Source organism: Spermophilus citellus, assembly GCF_964194105.1.
Source record: "Spermophilus citellus genome assembly, chromosome: 3".
Taxonomy (NCBI): Eukaryota; Metazoa; Chordata; class Mammalia; order Rodentia; family Sciuridae; genus Spermophilus; species Spermophilus citellus.
The window spans coordinates 74,387,310-74,408,470 of record NC_138184.1 but is presented as its reverse complement, the minus strand read 5'-3'; the positions used below and the strand labels follow the sequence as shown (position 1 = coordinate 74,408,470).

Below are 21,161 nucleotides of genomic sequence, written 5' to 3'. Positions count from 1 at the left end.
CCCCTGGTCCCTCTTATTCATAGAGGGATCTCTGCTCTTCACCCATCTCCTGGATGCTTTTGTTCTTGGTTATTTCCTGATTTCAGATGGCCTCTGCTGGCACACCAGACAATGAAAAGGGAGGGGAAAGAATTCAGGGTTCGGTTCGGGCTGGGGATGTGGCCTCTCAGCACCACATACAAAGATGTTGTTTATTTATTTATTTAAATAAATAAATAAATAAATATTAAAAAAAAAAAAAGAATTCAGGGTTCTCCCTGCCTCCAACTAAGGGTCATAATATGACCACAGCAAAGTCACCGAGGAAAGACCATAAAAACCTCACATACCAACAAAAATGTTGTGTCCGCCAAGAACTAAAAAATAAATATTAAAAATTCTCTCTCTCTCTCTCCTCTCTCACTCTCTTAAAAAAAAAAAAAAAAAAAAAAAAAAAAACTCGAGTTCCTGATGGGTTGGAAAGAAAGCCTTCTAAATCCATGCCTCTGGCTTCACCTTGGCCTGAAACCAAGGTGCTAAAATCTTTAGATCTCAGGATTCCAACATCTGTATTTGAATTGAATTCATGAATTGAATCAATACATTTTCTGATACATATGAAAATATATAATTTTCAAAATTAAACATTCATAATTCGTGTACTTGGTTTGATCCTTAGCCAGGTAAACATGTCTTTGCACTCTGGTCACAGCCTTTAGGACGGACACATTACTTGAATGTCGTGTGAATGCTATCAGTGTCTGGCACTGAATCGGTGGGGTCAAGATCCCACGGGACCAGCCGGGATTAACAGTCGCGTAGCAGAGCCTCCTAGCACCCGGACGGGCGGGGTGAGTGAGTGCGAGGACAACACTGCTGGAGGTTCCGGGCGCTGGAAGAGTCAGAAAGTGTCGGTACGCCCCCTAGTGGGAGTTCTGCAGTCCTCGGCTCAACTCCACTCCTAATCCCGAGGCCAAGTGACGGTCAGTCAAACTTGTACGGTGAGCAGGGGCAGGGAATTCAGCCAGAACTAGAAGAGTTCGCGTCCCATTTCACAACCCCAACTTCATTCCCTGCTCTCCGCAGTATTTTTTTGGATTTTGGTACTCGGGATTGAATCCAGGGGCGCTTTACCACTGAGCTACATACAACTCCAGACATTTTTTATTTTTTAAATTTTGAAATAGGGTCTCGCTAAATTGCTTACGGCCGGCCCGATAAGTTGCTGAGACTGGCCGGGAATTTGCGATCCTCAGCCTCGCGAGTCGCTAGGATTACAGGCGTGAGCCATCCCTCCCTGGCCCTGTCGCCCTGCTTAAGCCCTTGGTGGTTTGCGACTTTGGCTTGTGTTCCTACAGCTTTCATAACTGGGATCAGGAGCAGGGAGGGAGCAGCCTCTCCTTCCCAGGTGAGACATATTTTTGGTGCCACGAAAGAGGGCCGGGCTTGAGAAAAGCGCCTCTTTCAGCTGGGGGCGTGTCCCTAAGACTCCGCCCTAGACTCCTCCTTTAGCCCCTTGTGAGTGGCTTTGCTGCATTCGTCCGGGGGACGAAGCGGTCTCTGACTCAGCTCATCCAAGTCCCCCCACAGCCACCATGCCACGCGGGAGCCGAAGCGCGGCCGCCAGGCCAGCCAGGTGTGAAAAGGACAGGGACCCCATGGGGAGGAGGCTGGGAAAGTGCGGGCACTCTATCAAGGGCGTCCGTAGTGACCTTTGTTGTTACTGCGCCATCTTGGTGGGGGGAGAGTCTGGGGGCAGCAGTCAAGTATCTAATTCGGGAGTCGCCCTCCTGGTCTTCCGGAAGTAAAGGCGGTCGTTTGCAGGAGCTACAGGGTCCTGAGAACCCTGGCCTAGGGTTCAGCAAGGATTAACCCTGCTTCCTCCTATCCCTGCAGTCGCCCAGCGGCACCTTCTGCCCACCCACCTGCACACCCACCGCCCTCAGCAGCAGCCCCGACTCCTGCCCCCTCGGGCCAGCCAGGTCTCATGACACAGATGGCATCCATGGCCGCTGGGGTAGCCGTGGGCTCCGCCGTGGGACATGTCATGGGCAGTGCCCTGACTGGAGCCTTCAGTGGAGGAAGCTCAGAGCCTGCCCAGCCTGCTGCCCAGCAGGTAAGCAGCAGGACCCAAGAGAAACTGAGGCAGGATTCTCTCAAGGCCACAAGGGAAGAGTGACCAGTGGATGTATACAGAATTGCCTCAGGCCTAGGACTTTGACTAAGGAGCGTCCTATTCCTCACTCTGCTGTTGAGCTCACTGTCACTTCATTGGCAGGCTCTGACCCTCTTTGAGGGCAAGGTCCCTGGACTCTTAGAGACTGATACCAACCAGCCCTTTAAAAATGGGAAACCCAGGTTCAGTGGGACTCAGAGATTTACCCAAATTCACCTAACCCTAGTAGAGTGACAAGGGATGTTGAATTTACCAAGCCCTTGTTCTCCTTACCAATTCAGTATTGTAGCTGCTAGGCCCAATGTGAAGGTCAGCCTGTGGTCATGGCTCCTGGTCTCTGATGACCTGTCCCCCACTGAGGCCTTACCAGTCCTGAGCCAAATCCAAATGCCGCTTAGCAGTTAGGTCAAGGGTCATAAGGATCAGTATGGCTAAGCCAGGAGGTGGGGCTATTTTCAGAGTACATAAAAGATTCTAGAATCTTTTCCTCCTCCCTCCCTTGCTCCTCCCCAGCATGCCCAATGTGAGGCAGCAAGGAAACCCTGTGTGCATCAGTTTAATGACATTGAAGAGGGTGGCTGGCTTGCTGTTTCATGGATGTAGCAGCTCAGCTGAGGTTAGACAGGGGCAGGTCAGACCTGGGATCTTTGAGGCAGCAAGACAGGATATGGGAAGAGGCAGGCAGCCCCCAGCTTTGGAACCTATCTCTAGGTATCAACCTTGAGCTGACCTTTCTGCCTGTCACACTCCCCCCTGCAGGCCCCTACCCGTGCTGCCCCACTACAGATGGGACCCTGCTCCTATGAGATCAAACAATTTCTGGACTGCTCAACCACTCAGAGCGACCTGTCCCTGTGTGAGGGCTTCAGTGAGGCCCTGAAGCAGTGCAAATACAACCATGGTGAGAAATTGGACCCTATCCCAGGTGGGGATTGAAAGGGGCAGACCCTCTTCTTGTACCTGCAAGCAACAACAGCCTATGCTGCTCCTTCCCTCCACAGGTCTGAGCTCTCTCCCCTGAACATGTTGGTGCAGACTCATTGGCCAGCTCTGAGATGGCTCCTGGGTCCTAACCCTGCATCCACCCCATCCCCTTACGGACAGCTGGACCATGATGACAGATTGTAACTGGGACTGGGAGTAAGAAGGAGGTTTCCTACCCCATAGATAACTCAAGACACAAATGTGCAATTAAAGAGTTTATTTTAAATCACAGCCTGTTGTGTGTCCTCTTGCTGGCCTGTCTGCTAGCTAATGAACTGGGATTAGGGGAGGTGGATGAATATCTCACTGTAGTGTGCTGTGTATCACCTGCAACAGACATCCTGGGTAGGGTGGGAAGAGTCCTGTAATAATCTGTACTTAGGGCAGTCAAGGGTGGACTACTTTGGGCAGCCCAAAGGGAGGTGATGAGGCATTAGCAGGTGATCTCAAGAGCATCTGACTTTGGGGGCTGGAATCCCAGAAAAAGCCTTTTGTTTCTACCTGTCAAGGGCCTCTTCTGCCACCACGTTTTGTGCTTTTGTCTCTGGGCACCTTTCTCTGCACCCACATCATAGGGGCTTTCCCCCTCAGAGGCCTCACAACCTTTCTGTGACCTTGCTCCTTTAAATGATGCAAGGTCTCTGTAATTCTGGATTGGGCAGAGGAATCTTGCTGGGCTGTTGTCTATTTGCATCTTATCACATGAGTCAGAGGTCATGGCCAGCCCCCTTGACTCCGAGTCCAGCTTGTCCACTTGGCTGTGGTATGCCAAGTCATGGGACCTGCTGGAACAAAGGAGCAGGCCCTTCAAACTCAGTGCAGATTGCTCTAACACACCCTGCTTCTGCCTTCCTTGGGTTCATTAAGCAACTTTGCATTGAGCACCTTCTGTATTCTACATGCCCTGTTCTACATCCCCTAAGCACTGAGAACATTCCTGCCCTTAGGGTGCTTGCACTCCAGTGGGGTGATCCATCTCTAGTGCAATGTGTAACAACCATCTTGAGAGCATAGGTATGTTTGGTTGGCACTGAGGGTCTGCTTCTCTTAGCACTTATGTGTCTGCCTTCTGGTAAGGGGTTCCACTTCTGGGTGCCCATACCTCTTCCATACCTGGCTCCTGGCCCCAGCTAGCGAGTCCTGGATGGCAGGGAGCTCACCCTTCCAGCTCTTGAAGGGGGCTCTAGTTCTCGATGGCTACGCCGAGTGCTCATGCGTCTCCTCCGGCCATTGCCCATGGTGGGGACGCCTGATAGCCAGCGCAGCTCCTCTGAAAGACCCAGGAAACCCTGATGGTGGGACTGGGGGAGAAGAAATGCCTTTCCCCCCAGGGTTCTACCTTGACACTTACCTGCCAGCTCCGGACACTGACCATCCAGGTTCTCTAGTAGGGACTCATAGCGGGTAGGTGCCCCATCCTCCCCCCCTGTGGAGTATGGAGAGAGAACAAAAGATCCCTGACTGGCCTGATGGTCCCTATCCCACCTCTTACTCTAGATCTGTTTGTTGGCCAAAGCTGGGGGTCAGGACAGGGTAATGGATAGGGACAAGCTGGGGCTAGGTCCTGGTCAAAGTGAGGGCTAAGCAGGGCCTAGTGTGGTCTATGGCCTGCTGTCCCGCTTTATATTCCAATACAACTGCAGGGGAGAGTCTTGGGTCCACTTACTGATGATTTTCACAAGGACATATGTCCCTCGTTCCTGTAGAAGAGGACTGCCCTTGGAGGAGGCTGGGGAAGTCTTCTCCTCTAGGTCCTCACCTAGGCTCACAAGTTGTCCATCCTCAGCTAAGAGGGCAATGGTTTCTGGGAAGGCATGGAGAGAGGCTGGGCAGGGCTGGCACCCTTGCATGGGGTCCCTCAGCCTCTCCTCCCCTGATCCCTCCCCATCTCCTTACCATCTGGGGGGACCTGCCCCCTCTGCTTCAGGTGGGCAGTGAGGGTCATTAGACTGCACCAGGGGTTCACCAGCTCCCCGCAGCCGGCTGTGGGGTAGGGGTAAAGGTGAGCAGGTATGATCCCCTACTTTCTCCTCAATCAGGGCCCTCTGCCACTTTCTCCCATTTCTCCCCTCCCTAGAGCTGCGACTAGGGCTATGGAACTAGGACTTACCCCAGGCAATTTTGCATAAACTTCTTTGCAGACATCCATCCATCTTGACAGATGTGGATAACTGGGGCGCACAACTCAAGGTTCCCGCACGGGCCAGACCCCAGCCCTGATCTAGGAACTAGCTTGGTGTTCGGCACGGGCCCCGCCCCCGACGGCCTCTTCGCACTGGAACCGCCCCCTCGCTCCCCCGCCTCCTACATCCCGCCGACCAGCTTCCCACCCGAGGAGCAGTGAAAACAGCTTCAGATGTGTGTTTCGAGCTGAAGCTTGAGGACCGCTAACGGAATGGCAAAGCGATAGGTTCAAAAACGTGCTGCCCGGTGGCTGGGCAGCCCTTCCTGGGAGGAACCTGCATGAATTATCAAGGCAGGACCCACCGGGATTTTCCCCAAGGGCCTCACTCCAGGTGCTCCCTTTGCCTCCTCCTTATTTCGGTTTCTCTAACCCCCTTATCCCTTCCCCATCTGCACATTTTCTTCCCGCCGCTGCTTTCCCACGGCAGAGGGAGGCACGCCTCTGCGTGTGACTCACCCCCAGCGGCCTTCCAGGGCTGGGGAACCCCACTTACCTCCAAACATCACCGTGACAAACATGGCTGCAGCGGGGAAGAGACGGATCTGGTGGGGCTTTGAGCCACCAACTCTGGACTTCCTCACTCGGGAAATGCCTGGGACAGATCTACTCCGGGGTGGGGTTGGGGAGGTGTGTACAAGTGCGGGTGGATGGGAGAGTGGTCCCAAGCTCAGATCCCTGCTCAGCCAGCTACCTGTTCAACTAGTCCAAGACCTCTGTCCTCTTTCTTCTGCCGCTCGCTGGGCCAGAGTAGAGTCCCCTAGCTCCCAAGCCGGTCTCCAAGGCAGCGGGAGTCGCCAAGACCTCCAGGCAGGAAATGCCTTAGCCCCAGTATCCGGGTAACGGACCTGAAGGGGCGGGCATTCCTTGAGGCCGGGTTCTGGTCCCGCCCACAGTGGGGGCTCGAGACCAGGGGTTCAGGGGTGCTCAGATGAGGGAGTCGGAGACCATATTCGGTTATCAGGGAGAGGCCCAAGCTGGAAGAGGGTGTGTGTGTGTGTGTGTGCGCGCGCGCGTGTCCGTCGTCACCAATCTCTGCAGGCTACCAATCATTTCAAGGCCATCTTCCTGTGCTCGTTTTCTTTCTCCTCCCTCTCTCAACTTTCACGTTCTTCTGCCCTTCTTTCTTGTTAGTCATGTTTATTAAGATAAAATTTGCAAGCAGTAAAATTTGCTGTTTTTAATGTTTTCGAGTTTTAAGAAATCTCATGTAATCATCCATCACAGTCAGGATATAAAACATTTCCATCGCCATCCCAAATTCCTTTGTGCCTCTTTGTAATTGTGAAAGTTGTCAGAATCAAAATGGAGTTACTTTTGTCGAGCCCTGAATACCCCTCTCCGAAATTAATAAAATTGGGAGGTTTACAGAGGAGGGAATCTTACCTATGCATGTTTGATAATAAGAACTATTCACAAAGGTCTCTGCTGGAATCACAATCTTGTACAAAGGCCACAACAACCTTACACAGAAATAATTCTGCACAGACATCTGCCCAACAACTGTGTATTTAACTTTGGACGGATGCCACCCTTGTTATTTATACTTCTAGCCAAGGATTATTATTTAAAAATATTTTATGTAATCCATTTCACCTTCAAAAACTTCTTGCCTCAATCTCCTTGAATATGCTGGTAGTTAACTATGGATCATTTATTTCTATTGCAATGTTACATTCCCAGATAAACTTAATCTTTTCTTTTCTTTTTTATATTGGGGATTGAACCCAGGGGTGCTTAACAGTTGAGTCACATCCCTAGCTCATTTATTTCTTGAGACAGGGTCTTGCTAAGTTGCTGAGGCTGGCTTTGCGCTTATGATCCTCCTGCCTCAGCCTCCTGAGTCCCTGGATTACCGTTGTTCACCACTGCTCAGCAATAAACTTAATCTTTAGGGAATCTCTAGTTGTTATTTCGGTCAAAATAGTTCCTGCTCTGTTTTATGTCCTTGCCTTTTCCAGTATGTCCTATAAATGGAACCATACAGCATGCAGCCTGTTGTGTCTGGCTTCTTTCATTCAGCATGATGCACTTGAGATCCATCAAGGTTGTTGTGTGTATCCTTATTGCTGAGGAGTGCTCCATTGTCCGGATTCACGTCCTGTCATTTTGAGTTTGTTTCCATTTGGTGAGATTTGCATAAAGTCAGTATAGATATTTGCTTGTAGGTTCTTGTGTGCACAAAAGTTTTCATTTCTCTAGTAAATACCATAAGAGGGATTGCTGGGCCATCTAGTGAATGTATGTTTAAATTTACAAGAAACTTCCAACTGTTTTCAGCCCGTCCTCACTGTTTTGCATTTTCCTGCCTTCTGTCTTGTTGTTTCTGGGTCTCTTGGATCAATAACAGGTCATAATTGCCTCTTTAGTTCTCACTACTAGTTAGTCCCTCTTATCAGCTCTATTTATTTGCAGTGCTGGGGCTCAAACCCAGTGCCTCACACATGCTAAGCAAATGCTTTAGCACTGAGTTACATTCACCCTAATCTTCTCACTAGCTTTTGCCATATTCCCTGTCCCTTATATTTATTTGTCTGTCTCTCCTCCTTTCCTTTCTGTTTCCTCTCTTTCTTTTTTTATGGTCTCACACTTAACCTATTGCTCTGCATCTACATCTGTGTTCATCCTTCCTTTGACTTTTTTCTTTGTTTCTCTTTGTCATTCTCTTTCCTTCTTGCCTACTGCATCCCCTCTTTCTGCTTCTTTTCTCACCCCTCCCCATTAACCTCCACCAGACCCCTGTAAGTCAGAGTGCTAGTTTCAATCCATGATCAGTTGGCCCCATTATTTTGGGCCTGTGGTGAGGCATCAGATCATGGTGGGAGAGTGTGATGGAGGAAACTGCTCATCTTATGTTGAGTGGGAAGCAAAGTGAGAGTTAGGAAGGGAATGGATTCCTACTATCCTCCCAGGGTATGTCCCCAGTGACTTGAGACCTCCCACTAGGCCCCCTCTTAAAAGTTCTACTATCTTCTGATAGTACCTACCTGGGGACCAAGCCTTTATTATCTGGGCCTTTTGGTGACATTGCAGATCCAAAATATAGCACTTAATAAATGCAGTGTGCTCAGCACTGAAACAATATATCCTATCTTTGCATCTTCATTGCTTTCCAGCTTCCAATGGGCTTATATGCATTTCAGATGGTGAAACTGAGGTACAGTAAGGGGAAATAACTTGGCTAGAATCATGCAGTTGAGATCAGAAGCTGAGATTCTAACCCGTAGTGAAAACCATTTCAGCTTTCCTCCATCTGGCCAAGGAAAGGGACTGACAATGTCAAGGCTAGTGAGGATGTGAAGTCACTAGAACTCTTATCCTGCTGGTGGGAGTGCAGATGGCTACAACCATGTTGGGAACCTTGGCAGTGTCTAATAAAGCTAAATGTGCACATTCTCTACCACTTGGCAATTTCACTCTGGGTAGCTCTACAGTAAAAATGACAACACAAGTGCACCAAAAGACATTGACAAACATGTTCACAGCAGTTTTACTGGTCCTGACCAAAGACTGGAAAGCTTCCAGATATCTAATAATAAGAGAATGGATAAACTAGTTGTGGTATCTTCACACAATAGATTAAACATAGCTATGAGAACTTTGAATTACATATTGCTGTACACACAGGACTCTCATAATGTTGGGCAAGAGACGTAGGTTCACACACACATATCCCACTATAATTCCATTTATAGTAGAAGTTTTAAAGAAGGCAAAATTAATCTAAAGTGATTGAAGTCAGAATGATGGTTCCCTTGGGGGATTATGTTAGTCAGCTTTCTGTCACTATTACAAATACCGGAGATAACCAACCTAAATAGGAAAGGTTTATTTTGGCTCATAGTTTTGGAGGTTTCAGTCCATGACTCTGTTGCTTTTCAGCTTGTGCTGAGGCAGCACATCATGGTGGGGAGTATGAGGTAGAGCAAAGCTACTCACCTCAAGGCAGTCCAAGGAATGAAAGAGAGGAAGAGGAAGGAGCTTGGGTCCCATTTATCCCCTTTAAGGTCACACCCTCATTGATCTGACGGTCTTCCACTGGGGTCTACCAATAGAGCCAAGCCAGGGACCAAGGCTTTAACACATGGGCCTTTAACAGACATATTAAATCTAAACTATAGCAGGGGTGGAGGCTGTTACTGATTGGAAAGGTGCTGAGGGGCCTTCTGGGGACATGAAAATGTTCTAAATCTTGATCCAGATGTAGGGTTTCAGGGATGTTTGTATTGTGTGTGTGTGTGTTATATATTACACGTATATACATCATATATAAATCTGTGTGTATTAAATATAAAATCATCGAACTATATGGTTAATATTTGTGCACTTTCCTTTAGTCTGCAGCCAGCACAGATGGTGTAAGTGGTTCGGTCATGCGGGGAAAATCCTCAGGGAGTTTAAATTAAAGACACAGACTCCATTTTACCTTTAAACCAGCTCCTGGACGGCTCCTCCTCGAACCCTCAGCCTCAAGCTTCCTAGGGGGGCAGCGAGGTTTTACTGAAGAGGCTAGGGAGAGAGAGCAAGCACGCTAGGGAGAGGGCTTTTATTGGGGAACAAAGAATTCTGGGGAAAATCCCATCCAGTGAAGGTCAAGGGGGGCAGTGTTGCAAGGTTAGGTGCGGTGATTGGATCTTTGGGGCAGTGGTGAGACGCGCCTCCACACTGACAAGCTCTCAAACCCAAGAAGGGTGGGGAAAGCTCTTTACCACATTAAAAAGTGACTGAGCGCCTCACACCCAGCCAGGGAGGAAACTCAATCACATGCAAGGATGATCTCCCACACTTTCCTGTATATCAGTTGTATCTCAATGAAGAAACAGATTCTAAGGCTGGGAATGTGGCTCAGTGGTAGAGCGCTTGACTAGCATGCTTGAGGTTCTGGTTTGTATCACCAGTGCTACAAAAAAGCAGATTCCAATCTCCTGCTATCACTCACTTGAGGATTTCCAAGCTTCTGAGCTCCCAATGTCCTAGTGTCAGGATCCTGACATTGGGAAGATAGGGCCTGGCCATTGGCCCCAGCTATACCCCTCCCTTCTCAGTCAATGGACTGATTTGCATGCCTTGTTGTGGTCCAGCAACCTGCTTAGCCCTGTGCCCCTAAGCACCTAAGCTTAGTAGAAAGACTGCCAGCCTTCCTGTCTCTGGCCATGATCTGCCCCAGGTGCCTGGTCCTCCTTCTGATGGGAGTCTTCCTAGCAGGTGAGTCCTCCCTTGGCCTGGCTTATTTGAGAATGGGGTAGGGGAGGCACTAGCCCCAGAAGGCCCCTGCAAGGAAGCAAATCTATAGGGACTATAGGGAGGGTCCTGGGAGAGGCATTCAGGTAAAGAGGAAAGCTGGATCCAGGCAGCTTTGCCACTGACCTGGGGTAAATCTTTTCCCTGCGTGGGCCTTGGTTTCTCCATTTGTGAATGATCAGATTGCCAGGGTCCCTTAGGACTCTTATCCTTTGGGGTCTTAGGAGAATGGAGATAATCACCTTAGTTTTATAGAGGAAAGGGATAATAGAAAGTTACTATTCCACAAGGCCTCAGAGGCAACCTAACACTGAAAATGTCCTGAGAAGCCAGTGGACTGAGGCTGAGCTGACAGGTGGTGCAGCCTATAGAGTTTCCTGGGGTGTAAGCCTATAACCAGAGTTTGTGAAACAGACAGGGAAGAATCTTGAGAGAAAGGGAGCTGGACATCAGAAATACCCAGAGGGCACTAGTCTAATACTTTGAATGCTAGGCTTTCAAATGAACATGGAAGTAACAATGACATGAGGATCACTGGTTCCAAAGCCCTTACTCACAGAGAGAAATGGAGGCCTAAAACAACACCATAAGTCACATGGAACAAGGTTTCCTGCACCTGATTCAGTGCTAGTCCTACCACACTAGGTTATAAACCCTTTGGGAATGGGCATCTCTTTGAGGTCTGACCAAGCCTTCATAGGCAGGGGCAGGAGGGAAGGGGCCCAGGCTGGGCCTGAATGAATCTGTATTTCTTAGTGTCCCAGCCAGTTCTGGCCCAACCAGATGCACTGCTGGTCTTCCCAGGCCAAGTGGCTCAGCTCTCCTGCACGCTCATCCCCCCACATACCACCATTGGGGACTACGGTGTATCCTGGTACCAGCAGCGGGCAGGCAGTGCCCCCCGCTACCTTCTCTACTACCGCTCAGAGGAGGACCACCACCGGCCTGCTGGCATTCCTGACCGATTCTCAGCTGCCAAGGACATAGCTCACAATGCCTGTATTCTAACCATCAGCCCTGTGCAGCCTGAGGATGATGCGGATTACTACTGCTCCGTTGGCTACGGCTTTGGTCCTTAGGGGGTGGGATATGGAATGAATTTCTCCTGAGTGCCTACCACTTCTGCCTCTGACCTTTGGAATCTCTCTTTCTCTGAGCCTTCCTCTGTAAAATGGGCTAATAACATTCAACATGTCAATAACAGCCATGAAATTCTGGCTGAAAAAGTGATTGTGATTGGTCTAGGACTATGTGTGTGTGTGTGTGAGGGGGGGCTGGTTTCTGGGGATGGCTGCTGAAAAGGAAGCACCTGAGACCCTTGGGGAGTGGCCGGCCCTGCCCCTGGCCCCCAGAGGCTCAAACTGGTGGCCTGGCTTTCCGGTGACCTGGGGTGCTAGAGAGAGTGAAAAAGGAACCAGCCCTTGCCACCCCCGGCTCTGCATGGCTGGCTGATTGTGGTCCAACGCTCACAAATCTGGTGGCTGGTCCCCATGGACCAGCTGGTTTGGGGAGGGGCAGACTCTGTCTCCCTACCTGGTTTTTGCCGAAGGCCCCACTTATCCTTGAGATAGCAAGGTGTGTGTAGGTGGTGTGGGACGTGGAAGAGACTCTGAGGCATATGAGGGCTAGAGCTGAAGTATTGAAGGAGGAAGGCAGGCAGGAGGCTAGAGCAATATCCCCCCTCTTGGGAACAGTGTGTTCTCTTGAGGGAGGCTTCCCCACAGTCTGAGCAGATACATCAAGGGATGGAGCAACTGGACAGAGAGGGTGAGCTGACAGGTGATGCAGCCATCAGAAGCCGAATTGAGTGTCTGGGACAGGGGCATGTGCACATTCAAAAACACAGCCTTGCTGGACATGGTGGCTCATACCTGTAATCCCAGGTATCTGGGAGGCTTGGGAGTTTGAGCATAGCCTGAGCAACTTACTGAAATCTGGTCTCAAAATAAAATAAAAAGGGTGCAGCGGTTGTGGCTCAGTGGCACAGCGCCTGCCTTGCACATGTGAGGCACTGGGTTTGATCCTCAGCACCCCATAAAAATAAGTAAACAAAATAAAGATATTGTGTTCATGTATAATTTTAAAAATATTTTAAAAATAAAATAAAAAGGGCTGGGGTTGTAGCTCAGTGCTTGCTTATCATATGTGAAGCTCTGGGTTCAGTCCCCAATATGGGAAAACAGACATCCCTCGGTCTGGAGATGTAATTAACTGGTAAGTGCTTGCCTACCTTACACAAGGCCGTGAGTGTAATCTCCAGCATAAAATAAAAACAAAATAAAAAAGCCCAAACACATTATTCTTCCTTCCTGGTGCCCCAAGATTAACCTCGTGTCTGGAGGTCAGCACAAAGATGCACAAAGTTCCTGTCTCTGTGGGGAAGGGGCAGGCCCAGATCTAACTTGGGTGGTGAATGCAAACCGGACCCCTGGATCTGTACGAGTCAACAATTCTGAGACCTTCCTCTCCTTATCCTGAAGGCCTCTGTTGCATACAGCCCCAGGGTAAGTCGAACAGGCGCCTGTGACTCTAGATCTGCCACCTTTCCCGGCCTGTTTCCTCCCAGTACTCCGACCAAAGCTGGCACAGCTGTTTTTCCCACGGCCAGACTCCCAATTGGGACGGCCGGAATCACCGCACCGCCCAGAAGACTCTCCTGGTTGTCCCAGTGCCTCTGGATCAAGGTGGCTGAAGCGTACAGCAGGACCACCGAGACGTTGGGACCTCCACGCTGACTAGAGCGGTCCCGGAAGTGCTCGGGGGAAGGGGGCGGGGCTCCAGGCACTCGGGCGATCTCAGGCTCCGAGTCAGCAGCTGCGGCGGAATGAGGCCGCGTTTGCCCGGGGTTGGAGCAGCTCAGGTGTAGCCCCGCCCCTCCCGCGGCCCCGCCCCGGCCCAGGTGAGCCGCCTCGCCCCGCCCCGACCCAAGTGAGTTGCATTGCGTCCGCTAGTGTGACCCAAGTCTTCTTGACCACCTGTCCCTCGGGTGTCCCCGCGTCTGGGTGTCCCTAATCGGTAGGAAACCTGTAGGGGCGCTGGGGAGCGCCTGTGGGTCTGCGGCCGCTCTCGGGCCTCCAGTCAGGAGACCCTGACCACACTAAGGGTTTGCCAGGTGCCCAGGACCTAGGGGCTACCTGGAGGCTGGGGTGACGAATGCAAGAGGAGCTGGGAAAGGCACCGAGAGAGTTGGGAAACATGGAGTTTCCAGACCTTTGGATTTTCGGTCCAAAAACATGTAACACATTCTTGGGGATAGATAAAGGGTTACTAATTTTTTTTTTACTCCGAGTGGAGACTTGGCGGGTAGGGACTTCATAGTAACGAACAACCTCTAAGGAGGCAACCTTGGCAACGCCAGGAGTTAACAGGTGGGTGGAGGAAGAGTTGTAATCCACAGATAATCAGGCAGGAGGGATCAGAGGGTATGAAAATTGTGGAGCAAAAACTTGGAGAAGCCAAGGGAATAAAGGAGGGATGGGGGACGATGGGGACAATTTAAAAGTTTTCAGGTACTTAGGTAGGCAACGTGGGTTAGTGAAAGGGTGGGCCCAGATTGCCACATCTTCCAGGTTTTCAAGAGGAAGTAGGGACTTACTGAGTTTTAAATATTGACCATTAAAGAAAAGTACAACTATTTATGTGCCAAACAAAATGTGTCGGTGTGTCGGTATCCCCAGGCTTGACAGTTTATACCTTCTGAAATGTTCTGTTTGAGGAGGTATTGATTAGCAATGCCAGATGGGGTGGGAAGATGAGGACTAAGAACAGAGATATTTGGCAAATAAGGTCATTGGATGCTAGTGTTGAGTGCTGAGGTTCCAGCTGAAACTGAAAACTTGGTATCTGTTGTGGTTTCTTGCATGGTGGTATGATTTTTCTGGGCAACACTTAACATCTTAATTGTTAGGGAAGGTTGGGAGTTAGCAAGCTTATTGCTGCAATACAAAGAGGTGAGGAAAAGAGGAAAATGATCCTGGCTAGAGAGTGGAAGGGAAGCTCATAGTTAGATCTACTGTAGAGAGAGAGGGTCTGAGCCAGATAGCAAAGGGGTGGAACTCAAAAAAGAGAACCTGGTGTAAATGAGGGGTTATTGAATTTGAGGTGATCAGTAAGCCTAGGCTGAGTGAGAAGGATTGGACACTGTGGGCTGTTGAGGAGAGGAAGGGTAAGAGGAGTCAAAGGGATCAAAGGATTTTTGAGAATACTTTAGTTCTGTGCTTTGCTATGTTTTACCCCTACTCCTGGCTGAAATTTTTTTTTTTTTTTTAATTTTGGGGATTGAATCCAGGTGCGCTTAACCACTGAGGCACATCCCCAGCCCTTTTTATGTTTCATTCATTGCTAGGTTGCTGAGGCTGGTTTTGAACTCATGATCCTCCTGCCTCAGCCTCTTGAGCTGCTGGGAGGGATTACAGGTGTGTAACACCATGCCCAGTGGCTGAAACAAACAAGCATACAAAATTTCTAGCTGGGCACAGCAGCTCGAGAGCCTGAGGCAGGAGGATCATGAGTTCAAAGCCAACTGCAGCAACTTAGTGAGAACTTGTCTCTAAATAAAACATAAAAGGGACTGGGGATGTGGCCCAGTGGTTAAGTTCAACTGGGTTCAATCTCCCGTACCAAAAAAAAAAAAAAAAAAAAAATCCAAATAGCATGAATTCCATGGTGACCATCTGATTAATTTAGTATTTTTTTTGAGTCAATTACTCTCTAAGCTTCAGAGGAAGGATAATACATTTGTATAGAGTTGTGAGGAATAAATGAGATATGCTTGTGAAAGTCCTAGTGTTTCCCAGCACATAGTGGGAAACTGAGTTGTGTTGCTGTCATAATCCCATCACTCGAGGACTTCCCATTCATCTAGCAGATAAGTTTCTGAATGGGGTGCTGAGGTGCACTCTTAGGGGACACTGCAGTGGGTTTGAGAGCTGAATAGTCTAACTCCTTTCTTTGTCCCTGCTACAATACCCTTCTTCCACTGGAGAAATTCTGCTTCTGTCTCTTTTATTGGTTTTTATCATCTAGGCAATTATTTTTTTTCCTGTTTTGATTTTCTCTTTTTTCCCCTAAACAATTATTTGAATAAAATATTTTTTGGCAAAAAAGAGAAATGTGTGGCAGTTGTAGCACAAAATCAGATAACTTTTCCTCCTTTTGATCATTTATTCAACTATTGTGTATATGGGATTGTATTGTTATGCTGGGGATTGGGGATTACATGGTGAGGGAACACAATATTTGCCCTTAGGGAGCTGGAAGGCTAATGGGGAAGAGAGTATTATAAATATGCATTATGGTGGGTATACCCATCACCTAAGGTCACGAAGGGGGCATGTCTCAGATAGTCAAGAACCTAAGGGTGCAGAAAAGAGTGGTTATTTGGACAGAGTATGGAAGGACAAGCAAGTGGCAATCTAGGAACAGGGGAAGGACCTTTTGGGAAAATACAAAAGCAGTACAAATGAATGTTGAACTGGAAAGTTGGTATGTGAGAAAGAGACAGGAGAGAAGACTGAGGGACCAGGTGTGAAGGCCCTAATGAAGGAGCTGGAATGTTAGAAGATCCAAGAATGAAAAGGACTCTGTCAGGCTTGTGCTTTGGGTACTTCACTCTGGTGCTAGTATAGACCATGGACCAGGGGGAAGGATAGAAGCTGTAGGTAGGTAGCTGGTTAAGAGGTGAGTATTGAAAAAATCCTGGGGAGTTGCAGTCAGGCTTGAGCTGCACAGTGGCAAGTGAGGGCAGAGGGCAGAGACCCTTTGCATGCTACCTGAGGAAGATGACAGGATGGGCCAGGTGGGGCAATAATGGAGAGGGTCTAGACTAACTCCTAGGGTTCTGATTGGCACCTGATTGGTGGCTGTGTCATTAACCTAGGGTAGGAGAGAAGTTTTGTCTCTCCCAAGAAAATCCACCCACAGCATTGTCATGTAGCTGGAGACTTGCCTTCTTTTCCACAATGGCTCCACTTCCTCTTTTAACCTACCTTTGTTTCAGCCCTTAGAGTCTAGACACATGATGTGGCATTTGATTGTGTCTATTTGTCTTGCTTACAATTGTTTCTGGTAAGTGAAACTTGTCATCTTAAGGGCAAGATTTTTTCAACCATAGAGTCTAGCACAGGAAGGAGGTACCTGACAGTTGTTTGATTTGCTGACTTGACAACGTCCCTTGTGTTATTTTCAGATTGTGAGAACAGTAAAGGTGACCCAAAGAAGAGCATTTTTAAAGATACACAGTCATTGGGGGTGATACCAGATTCACAATGGAGGTTCCCTCAGCAACGAAGTTTGGTGAGACCTTTGTGTTTGAGGACAGGCAAGAACTTTTCCCAGGGGAGGACCTGGGGCACCCTTTTCTTCAGGAAAGAGGTTTGGAACAAATGGCTGTTATCTACAAGGAGGTCCCTCTTGGGGAGCAAGATGTGGAACAGGATGATTACGAGGGGAATTTCAGTCTGTGCTCAAGCCCTGTTCAGCATCAGACTATCCCCTCTGAAACCAGACCCCAGGATGAGGAGATATTTGGTGAAACCTTTCTCCAGAAATCTGACCTCAGTGTATGTCAGATAATCCATGGTAGAGAAGAGTCCAGTCCACCTGATTGTAAGGAAGCAGGCAGGGGGTACTTGGGGACTAAGGTATCTCACAGTATCCCACAGCCAGCCAAACCCTATGCATGTCATGAGTGTGGGAAGGCCTTCAGCCAAAGCTCCCACCTTCTCCGACACCTGGTCATCCACACTGGGGAGAAGCCCTATGAGTGCTGTGAATGTGGGAAGGCCTTCAGCCAGAGCTCCCACCTTCTCCGACATCAGTTCATCCATACTGGGGAGAAGCCCTATGAGTGCCAGGAGTGCGGGAAGGCCTTCCGCCAGAGCTCAGCCCTCACACAACACCAGAAAATCCACACAGGAAAGAGGCCCTATGAGTGCAGGGAATGTGGGAAGGATTTCAGCAGAAGCTCCAGTCTCCGGAAACATGAGAGAATTCATACAGGAGAGAGACCTTATCAGTGTAAGGAATGTGGGAAATCCTTCAATCAGAGTTCAGGCTTGAGCCAGCATCGGAAAATCCACACTCTGAAGAAGCCCCATGAATGTGATCTTTGTGGGAAAGCCTTTTGTCATAGGTCCCACCTTATCCGGCATCAGCGGATTCACACAGGGAAGAAACCTTACAAATGCGAAGAGTGTGGGAAGGCCTTCAGCCAGAGCTCCAACCTCATTGAACATCGGAAGACCCACACTGGTGAGAAACCTTACAAGTGTCATAAGTGTGGGAAGGCCTTCAGCCAGAGCTCGTCGCTTATTGAGCATCAGCGGATCCACACGGGGGAGAAACCCTACGAGTGCTGTCAGTGTGGCAAGGCCTTCTGCCACAGCTCTGCACTGATTCAGCACCAGAGAATACACACTGGCAAGAAACCCTACTCCTGCGAATGTGGAAAGTCCTTCCGGCACAGGTCAGCTCTCATTGAGCATTATAAAACCCACACCAGAGAGAAGCCCTATGTGTGTAACATGTGTGGCAAGTCCTTTAGGGGGAGCTCACACCTGATCCGGCATCAGAAAATCCATTCTGGGGAGAAACTGTAGAAGAGGGAGCTTGGAAGCCTTTGCCAGATGGAGCCTTTTTCCAGATGTTGGAAGCCTTTGCCAGATGGAGCCCATACATACATTTTTTTGTCTCTTAGACTCCACCTACCTCCCTGATAACAATGCTGGATGGAAATTCTCCCACAAGGCCCTCCTGACCATTCCCCCCAGCAGGAAGGTTCTACATGACACCTGGCCAAGCACACCATGCTCTCAACAGGCTTCCTGGGTGAAGGGAGGATGGAACAATAGGGAAGTGAGCCCCCAAAGAGAACAGATTTTCAGTTTTCTCATTCTCATTTTGACTCTCAAGCCTATGAAATTTTGTTTTGCCCTCTCTTCATTTTTTTCCAAGTATAAAAGAAGAAGAATTTCAAGAGGCAGAAAATTTAGTTAAGCCCAGGAAAATGTCAAATGAACTTTAAATCAGTCTGCCTCAGTCTGACACTTTCAGAAGTTAGAAACCATGCTTACAGTCCAAGTCAGCTGAAGAAAATGAATTCAGTAGGTAGAGCAGAGGCAAAATAGAATTGTCTGCCAGGGTTGGGCATTAGGGAGAACCAAAATAGGTTAATAGGACAAAGGAGGGTTAGAGGGATTGTGAGTGACAGCAGTGAGCCCCTAGTGTGGTCTTATAACTTAGCATTAGGGTAGATTCTGTCAGGTGGCTCTGTCATAAGAGGGTGGAAATTTGGTCTTCTTGTGGGCAGAGTATATTCAATATCTGGCTGTGACAGCTGGGGATATTGGAAGCAGGTGATGAGAGGAAGAGGCTGGTTCAAGTCCCAGGACGACTCCATCCTATTTGTATGACATGGAGCAAGTCCCATAACTTGCCCCAGGGTCTGTTTCCCCTTCCAAGGGATTGGGGTGATGAAACCTGGACACTTACCTCTAAGAGTAGGAACCAGGCTATACTTGAAAGTGTTTTGGCAGTTGAGAATGGAGAACCTTAGTGACCCCTGCCTACCCAGAAGCACATTCCCTGCAGACCAGAGAAGTGTCCCACATTCTGATGCTTTCTCTTAAACACCATCTTGAGCCTTCTGCTGCAGCAGTGTCATCCATGCTCCTGTATTCTCTGTCCTAACTGGAATTCACCTGGGGGCTATTTAAAAAGTGCCCTTACCCATGTCCCACCTAGACCAATTTAATCGGCACCCCCAGAGTTGGGTCCCTGACAATGTTTTTTTTCAAAACTCCCCAGGTAATTAATTAGAAGTTATAGTGTGTGGCCAGAATGGGAGCCCTGTGCTGAGCTTTCATGCAGCCCCAACAGCATCTAATGTCAGCCTGCTTGCTCTGGCCAAGCAAGCCTGTTTGCCATTCTGTCTCAGTTTCCTACCCCCACTCCCCTGAGTATGAGCTCAGGCAGTGATGATTGGCCAATAAATAAGCCCTTGTCCCTGGCCAGGGAATACCCCCTTGATTTTCGTGGTGCTGGGGATTGAACCTTGGCCTTGAACATGCTAGGTGAGTGCTCTACCACTGAGCTACATCCCCAGCATCATGGGGGATATTAGTGCTGGCTATCCCTCTTTCCAGGCTCCCAGCTTCTCAGAGGTAGTGGAGAAAGAGGCAATCTGAGCTGTTTTGAAGTTTTCCAAAAGTTTACTTACCACTGGAATCAGATGAATTTATCATGGTGATGCTGGTTATCTCAGTTTTTCAGAAGCTCAGTGTGGCATTTATATATAGTTTTGACTAATAAATACGGAAAGCCGTATTTGTTCTTTAATAAGTGGGGCTTGGTAGGCCAGAGGTTTGGAACCATGGGTGTGATAGACTGGAGAAATCCCGCTAAGAGTTCTGACTGCCCAGTGTCCCCAAGAATCCTGTGCATAACCAGCTGGACTCTGGAGGTCCAGTGCTGACAGGTGGTCCCAGGTCCTGTTTACAGGCAGCTTTCACTCAAGGTCTTGTCATTTATCAGAAGTGAAGAGAGAATGCTAAGAAACAGTTGGGGCAGCAGGTGGCATTAGGCAGAGTCCCCTGAAAGATCTACCTCTTTTTTACTACCCATCCCCATTCCATCTCAGCCTTGGTCATCCTGTCCTTGTCCAGGAAGCGTCCATCAGGGTCTCTCTGCTTTTCCTTCGTGTTCCAGCCAAATTGATTTCTAAGCACTACTTTGCACGTCACCATTCTCCTTAAAGCTATCTTTCAGGAGCTTTTCTGCACATAGATCCTTATTTCGGCCAAACTGATTTACCTCCTCTGAAAAAGCCACACAGAATTCAGGCTGTTTGTTGCCCTCTCATTTCATGCCTGGGTTCTCATAATTCACTTTATGCAGTTCTCAACTTTTGGAGTATGCACTTTCTATCTCCTCTTCCTCCCTCCCTCCCCCTTTCCTTTCCTTCTTTTTATATAACATAGGAATTAACTCATCCCCCAAGGGTTAACAGATTCTTCTGTAAACATGGTTAGACCAGGCACTTTTCTATTTTTTGGATGTATGTATAAGCAGAGCCTTGTTTTGTTTTTCGAATTTTTTCACTGTTCTATTGTGTATTTTTTAGAACTCTCTTTTTATTTAGATTCCCAAACAATGTAAAGTTATAATAAGATATGGTCCCTGGTAATATTTTAACTGTTTTTTAATTGAGTTGTCTGTTTTTGCTTTACATTTTTTCTCTTCTTCCTACAGTGATTTATATAGATGTTGTTGAGTGTTATAAAACTCCAGTTTTTGATTTTGTTTGCTAATTTGTTTTGTTAAAACATGTTTTCTCTCTTTCCCTCTCAGCTTAATACTTTCCAATTCTAAGGTTAATTATTTAGATATGATTAATCATATATATATATATTTTTTTTTAAATTTTTTTTTATCAAAACTCAGGGGTGCTTAACCACTGAGCCACATCCCCAGCCCTAGTTTGTATTTTATTTAGAGACAAGGTCTCACTGAGTTGCTTAGCACCTCATAGTTGCTGAAGCTGGCTTTGAACTCTCGATTCTCCTGTCTCAGCCTCCCAAGCTGCTGGGATTACAGCCACTG

General features: G+C 48.4%; 4 protein-coding genes across 20 annotated transcripts in view; 3 read left to right on the top strand and 1 right to left on the bottom strand.

Annotated features, from left to right (window-relative positions):
• Positions 1–1,359: 1,359 nt before the first annotated feature.
• Positions 1,360–5,312, top strand: CHCHD10 (coiled-coil-helix-coiled-coil-helix domain containing 10). Of its 2 annotated transcripts, none has more exons than XM_081283585.1 (4): positions 1,360–1,615; positions 1,876–2,095; positions 2,915–3,080; positions 5,281–5,312. In XM_081283585.1, the coding sequence occupies exons 1-4, from the start codon at positions 1,575–1,577 to the stop codon at positions 5,295–5,297; spliced, it is 444 nt and encodes a 147-aa protein (XP_081139711.1). In that variant the 5' UTR covers positions 1,360–1,574; the 3' UTR covers positions 5,298–5,312. The 2 variants fall into 2 exon arrangements, with proteins under 2 accessions (XP_081139711.1, XP_081139712.1); XM_081283586.1 differs by lacking the exon at positions 5,281–5,312 and adding an exon at positions 3,157–3,370 and having other exon boundaries at positions 1,378–1,615; positions 2,915–3,056.
• On the bottom strand, positions 3,173–6,282 carry LOC308643613 (uncharacterized protein C22orf15). Of its 9 annotated transcripts, none has more exons than XM_081283579.1 (5): positions 5,818–6,281; positions 5,036–5,122; positions 4,806–4,943; positions 4,242–4,565; positions 3,173–3,924 (listed from the first exon to the last, which is right to left on the bottom strand). In XM_081283579.1, the coding sequence occupies exons 1-4, from the start codon at positions 5,840–5,842 to the stop codon at positions 4,270–4,272; spliced, it is 546 nt and encodes a 181-aa protein (XP_081139705.1). In that variant the 5' UTR covers positions 5,843–6,281; the 3' UTR covers positions 3,173–3,924; positions 4,242–4,269. The 9 variants fall into 9 exon arrangements, with proteins under 9 accessions (XP_081139705.1, XP_081139706.1, XP_081139703.1 ...); XM_081283580.1 differs by having other exon boundaries at positions 3,173–3,921; XM_081283577.1 differs by having other exon boundaries at positions 4,253–4,565.
• Positions 6,283–10,474: 4,192 nt separating this feature from the next.
• On the top strand, positions 10,475–11,641 carry VPREB3 (V-set pre-B cell surrogate light chain 3; the record flags this gene model as incomplete). The annotated part of the gene is made up of 2 exons (XM_081287348.1): positions 10,475–10,526; positions 11,319–11,641. 2 exons carry the CDS (start codon positions 10,475–10,477, stop codon positions 11,639–11,641), a joined length of 375 nt encoding a protein of 124 aa, XP_081143474.1.
• Positions 11,642–13,338: 1,697 nt separating this feature from the next.
• Positions 13,339–21,161, top strand: part of ZNF70 (zinc finger protein 70) — a 71,278-nt gene continuing 63,455 nt past the window's right edge. For 5 of the 8 annotated variants that reach the window (XR_014020769.1, XR_014020770.1, XR_014020771.1 and 2 more), the window contains exon 1: positions 13,339–13,490. Coding sequence is in view for 2 of the 8 variants with exons in the window: in XM_081283690.1 (XP_081139816.1) it covers positions 16,829–18,160 (1,332 nt within the window). In the remaining 6 variants the exon portion in view is untranslated. Of the gene's footprint in view, positions 13,491–16,746; positions 20,984–21,161 lie in introns of those variants that run through there. The other 3 variants (XM_081283690.1, XM_081283691.1, XR_014020774.1) reach the window with 3 other exon arrangements.